The sequence below is a fragment of the Engraulis encrasicolus genome, chromosome 11, assembly GCF_034702125.1.
Source record: "Engraulis encrasicolus isolate BLACKSEA-1 chromosome 11, IST_EnEncr_1.0, whole genome shotgun sequence".
Taxonomy (NCBI): Eukaryota; Metazoa; Chordata; class Actinopteri; order Clupeiformes; family Engraulidae; genus Engraulis; species Engraulis encrasicolus.
Window position 1 is genome coordinate 47,050,762 of NC_085867.1, and position 5,395 is coordinate 47,056,156.

Sequence of the window (5,395 nt, forward strand, 5' to 3'; positions counted from 1 at the left end):
GAGGATGGGGGGAGAGCACTGGTTAATTACTGAATTGCTGCTGAACCTTTGGACAGGCTGCCACAGCAACATGGTCGTAACTCTTCTTGCCGTCATCTCCGCACCTCCTTCCATCCCCTCCTCCTCGTCCTCCTTCTCCTCAGTCTCCCCATCTCCTCCCTCAGCCCTGCACCTCCCTCCTGGTCATCACAACACCCCCCCCCCCTTCTCCTCAGTCAGCCCTGCACCTCCCTCCAGTCCAGTGGTCATATAACACCCCCTCCTTCTCCTCCTCAGTCATCCCAACTCCTCCCTCAGCCCTGCACCTCCCAGCTGCCAGTGGTCATAACACCCCCTCCTCCTCGTCCTCCTCCTCAGTCATCCCATCTCCTCCCTCGGTCACCACAATGCACCTCCCTCCAGTCCAGTGGTCATATAACATCCCCTCCTCCTCGTCCTTCTCCTCAGTCATCCCAACACCTCCCTCCAGTGGTCATAACACCCCCTCCCGCTCCTCAGTCATCCCATCTCCTCCCTCCAGTGGTCATATAACATCCCCTCCTCCTCGTCCTTCTCCTCAGTCGTCCCAACACCTCCCTCGGCCACTACTATGCACCTCCCTCCAGTCCAGTGGTCGCAACCAGGGCCGGATTAATGCACAGACTAGATACGGCTACTAGATACGGCTGCCTCCTTGCGGCCCCCACAGACTAGATACGGCTGCCTCCTTGCAGCACAGACTAGATGTGGCTGCCTCCTTGCGGCCTCGTGATGATGTCACTGACAACAGAATTGTATTTCAATATCTCACAAAAGCTCAATTCTAATGTAATTTTGTCATTTGCAATCAGAGTGGTGATGAATGAATAATAGTTCCCCAAAAGTTGTTGTGGCTAGGCTGACAGCGGGGAAACCGTTATTGTTTTCTCCACGGAGGCGGGAGGGACGCCAGTGAAACGCGAGGCCACAAGCACAGGCCGAGGACGGGAGTCTGCGTATTGGAATGCACCCCCTAACTCAGGGTTTCCCAAACGGATGCGCGACCTGCCATAAGGGGGTGCGCGAGCTGAATAGAGCAATGGCGGATATGTGAGTTTTTAACCAGCATTAAAGAACATTAAGTAGTTTCTAATTGTATGGTGCATGCATTGTATGCTGGTAGGGTCCATCTGAAGTGCAGTTTAACTCCTTGACTATTGGAAAAGAGGATTCCCCAAAACGACTGTGCATAATGTGCAGTGAATGCGGCTTGCGTGGCCATCAGCACACCATAAATTCGCTTGGGGGGTGCGCGAACCACATTGAAATGTACAAGGGGGTGCGCAGGGAAAAAAGTTTGGGAACCACTGCCCTTACTTATCTCCTCCATCAGCTAGGCTACTGCACCTCCCTCTGGCCTGTCTGGCCTCCAGCCACCCACAGGAAGGAGGACAGAGATCAGCGCTATGATATGACATCATCAGATTCAAACCAAGCTTATCTAGTTCTCAGCCATTCCAAGTCAGTGTACATATACCCTAAGTGCAGGGTAAAAAAACACACAAAAAAAACAAAGAGACTGCAAGGACCAACCACAATCTCCCTCAGCACTTTTCAGTGAAGGTAGCAGGTCATCTTGGCAACATACACCTCCCACATCTAGATGGGGTCCACTGATGAAGATAAAGATTTTGTGTTGTGATTATTAACACTGTCTTTTTTTAGTGTACTACCCACATGAATCAACATAAATTATGTAATGGTAAGTACCATATGTTAGTACATAGTTTGTTACTACCTAATAAACATGACAGGGACAGCAAGATGAAATGTAATGTTTTTGGGGGATACATGATCATAACATAAGCCTGTCAACGCCCCCCTTAGTGTTAAAAAATGAAATAGACTATGTCCCCCGTTTGCAACTGAGAACACAACACCAGAGATGATTGATAAGAAAGAGACGACTCATAAGAAGGGTACTTTTCTGGGGTGCATGCGCCATAAGGTGTACGCCCCTAATGGGGTTGCATTTTTGCTATAGATGTCGGTAGTGCGCATCAGAGAATATCACAGCCCCTCAGGACACTGGACTTGAGGCACACACCTTTGCATTGGTGCAATATTGCAATATGATTCATCTTGGTCTTGGTGACCATCTTTAACAACACTACGGTACCGCCACCACATGGGCCTTTGCCACTGTGCAGGAGAGGAGAGGGGTGGCATGCCATGGCCCTTGAGTTCAGGCTCAGCATCAAGCCCGCTTGGTGCCACTTCCAGCCCAGACTGCATCATGATCACACACACACTGAATCACCACAACGCAGCAGGAGCTAGGCCCATCTGTGGACCGGGCACACCCTGTGCTTCTAGAACAGCGCCAGGATTTGGAATAGGGGTCGACCGATACAGGTTTTTTAATGGCCGGTGAGATACCGATTTTTTTTTCATCACCCTTGGCCGATACCCGATTTCCGATACCCGATATTTGGGGCCGATATGGGTTAAAAAAAAAAAAAAGATGACAAATATTTCAGGTCTCAAGTTAAAAATAAACATTCCTTTAACATTATCAAATTGAGGCAAAACTTGTAACATTTAAACACCCACTCTAACAATCAAGTAATGTCTAACAATCAAGTAATGAAAAAATAAAGTGTCGAATGACTTAAAATAATCAATATTGTGTATCGTCCAAAACCACGCCCGTATCGGCCGATACAATACACTTTTAAAAAAATGCAAATATCGGCCCGACACCGACACCGATACCGATACCGATATATTTATCGTCTATCCTTAATTTGGAACAGTCCGTACCACTTCTCCTGGAGATGGACGTTATAATGGACGCCTAATACTATTATGGTGGGATTCATTAACAAAATATGTCATATTTCATGTGAAGCTGCATAACATTCAAGTCTAATCTCACGCATATGCAAATATTTTTTTCGTGTCCAGGTTCAAAAACGTGAAGTTCAAAAGGTAATGAAAAGGACCCCACACCGTCGAGCTCCCATAACCATTTTATTCCTGTGTGGGAGCTCACCAGTGTGCGTGCGGTTCTTTTCATTACCTTATGAAGCTGTATAACATTGACGTTATATCAGGGGCCGGATAAAACGACCTCAAGGGCTGTTAACGCCCCACCATATACCACTATTCTTTCCTTTAAAAGACCTAGAGAGCCTTTGCGCTTCAAAGGTTTTCCCCTACCCATGCCTTTACCAGTGCATTATTTGAAGACTACTCTCTCCTGCTCTGTAGTGTAGGAATAGATGAATCCTCTAATAACCTAGTAGAAACACCTAGTAACAATCCTTTAAGCTTCAAGTGCTTTTCCAGACACCTTTACAAGTGCACAGTGTGTGTAGTCGACGTGTGCAACACCGCTGCCTCCCCCACCCCCAATAGTGTGCCTTCAGGAATAGATGATGAACCATCACAATATGTTTGCCATCAAAATACAACAGAGCCGTACTGATGAGCTCACAGTCTATTCAAAAACATTCAAGGCAAGGGCTCTCAAGACACATTTATGGAAAGGATTTATCACTTTAGCTGACACTACGCTGACAATATAATAAGGCCATTCCTGCCCAACACTTATTATTTAGTCTACCGAATCAGTCTCTCTTAGTATGAAATGCTGCTTTACAAATACACAACTGCGAGACAGAACACATACATGCCCTTAAACTGTGGACCAGACATTTGCAAGTTGCTACTTCCAGTATATGACACGCAACCTGCAGACAGCACGTAGACAAAAAAAACATTGCTCAGACATTGAGTGCATTATCCATTCATTTGAGACCGCTCTCTGTCTGGCACAGTGCGTGACTACCTAGCTCTAGACAGCAGCCACATCGAGTCACTCACCTTCGGCAATAGTTTCGTCAACGGTGACTTGATGACGTCCAATGGTGAAGACGCGTCCGATGAAGTTGCCACCAGCGCTGCTTGATCCACCGCCGCCCCCTCCAGAACCAGGCCCAGAGCTGACCAGCTCTCGACGAGTCTCAAAGAACTTCTTCATGTTTAGTTCTAGCTATTAGTTCTGGACGAGTGCTTGCCTCAAACAAAATGTAATAGGCGGGCGACCAGTGTGGATTTGATTACTGATATGTGCGCAGGTCTTGGCAGTTCATGAACCTTCGTTTATAACATAGGCTACAAGACAGCTACCTTAACTAAAGGATAGGATATTATAATCTGGCAGATTTCTGTTAGTGCTAAAACAAGGGAAATATGAAGTCACTTGTATTTTGCCATGGGATTTTTTGCTTGCTGAAGCAAGCTGAGCGTCGACTCAAATCTGGGAAGTTAGCCAATGCACATTCACATGCAGATAGCTGAGTTATTCTGAAAAATGACAACACTGACAGCTAGTCAGAAATTACGTGATGATGGCTGAAACGTTGCATTAAATTCAGTGGCATACAGCTTGCACACCCAGTGCCCACTGGATTTGTGTTCTAGCCTACTCGAGAAAAGCTAACGGTACGTGACTCGAGGGGGTGTGATATATGACCTAATCATGCCAACATGTCAATTGGTTATTGTGACTTAGAGTAGTGCGGTATGTTTATATTACTTATGCAAAGCAATCAAGCAGTAGCTTATCAGCTACAGAGAATTACAAACGAACATCTCACACAACCACTAGCATTTGGTGTTGGGTAGCTGGGAGGAAGGTTGCGCACAGATTCAGCGAGAGGAGGCACCACAACAGATTCTAAGCGCTGGCGCACAACCCCGTTATGTTGGTTTTAAACGCCAGAAGGAGTGTGTTGCTGTCTGAAAATAAGCAATACACCAGAAACGTTGCCCGTTATTGCCAATAAGCATGTGATAAATTAAAGAATAACGTAAATCAGCTTGACAGCAGTGCCGCTAGCAATATTATTTGCTAAGGCTGTTACAACCACAGACGCAAAACCACCTACTGCAATGTTAACGATATGTGCGCTAGTTACACGACTGGCGAGCTATGCCACGTTATAACTGAACAGGGGTTGGTTGACCATAATAATACATAAGGTCTGCCGACCTTACGTATATGACTTACGGTGCTGTTGCAAGGGGTCACATCCATGCAGTCGTTACATACGTAAAAATGGCATAGGTTAGCTGGCAGGCTAGCTATCCTATATGAAGTAGCCGAAATTGCAGCTTGATAAGCTAATGTTTGCTAATGTTAGCATTTATCCAAATCACTGACAAGCAATGACATGTCAACGATCCAAGCAGTCAGGACCGTCCTGCAAAAATTCTACCAGTCCTGACTCTTCTTCGGAGCATCAAATTCGATGCCACCCGAGAGTTCCTTTGCCATGTAATTTCAACGCACTGTCAAGGCCATTTCCATTGAAAACCGTTACAGATTTCTGATGATGATGAGAAGATATCTGGTAACAGGAAATTCCTA

At 46.1% G+C, this 5,395-nt stretch overlaps 1 protein-coding gene across 1 annotated transcript in view; it reads right to left on the reverse strand.

The window, feature by feature from the left end:
- Window positions 1-5,395, reverse strand: part of aak1b (AP2 associated kinase 1b) — a 130,601-nt gene extending 125,206 nt beyond the window's left edge. Inside the window, exon 1 of the mRNA XM_063210784.1 lies at window positions 3,847-5,395. Within this exon, the coding sequence (XP_063066854.1) occupies window positions 3,847-4,003 (157 nt within the window). The 5' untranslated portion in view covers window positions 4,004-5,395. The remainder of the gene's footprint in view (window positions 1-3,846) is intronic.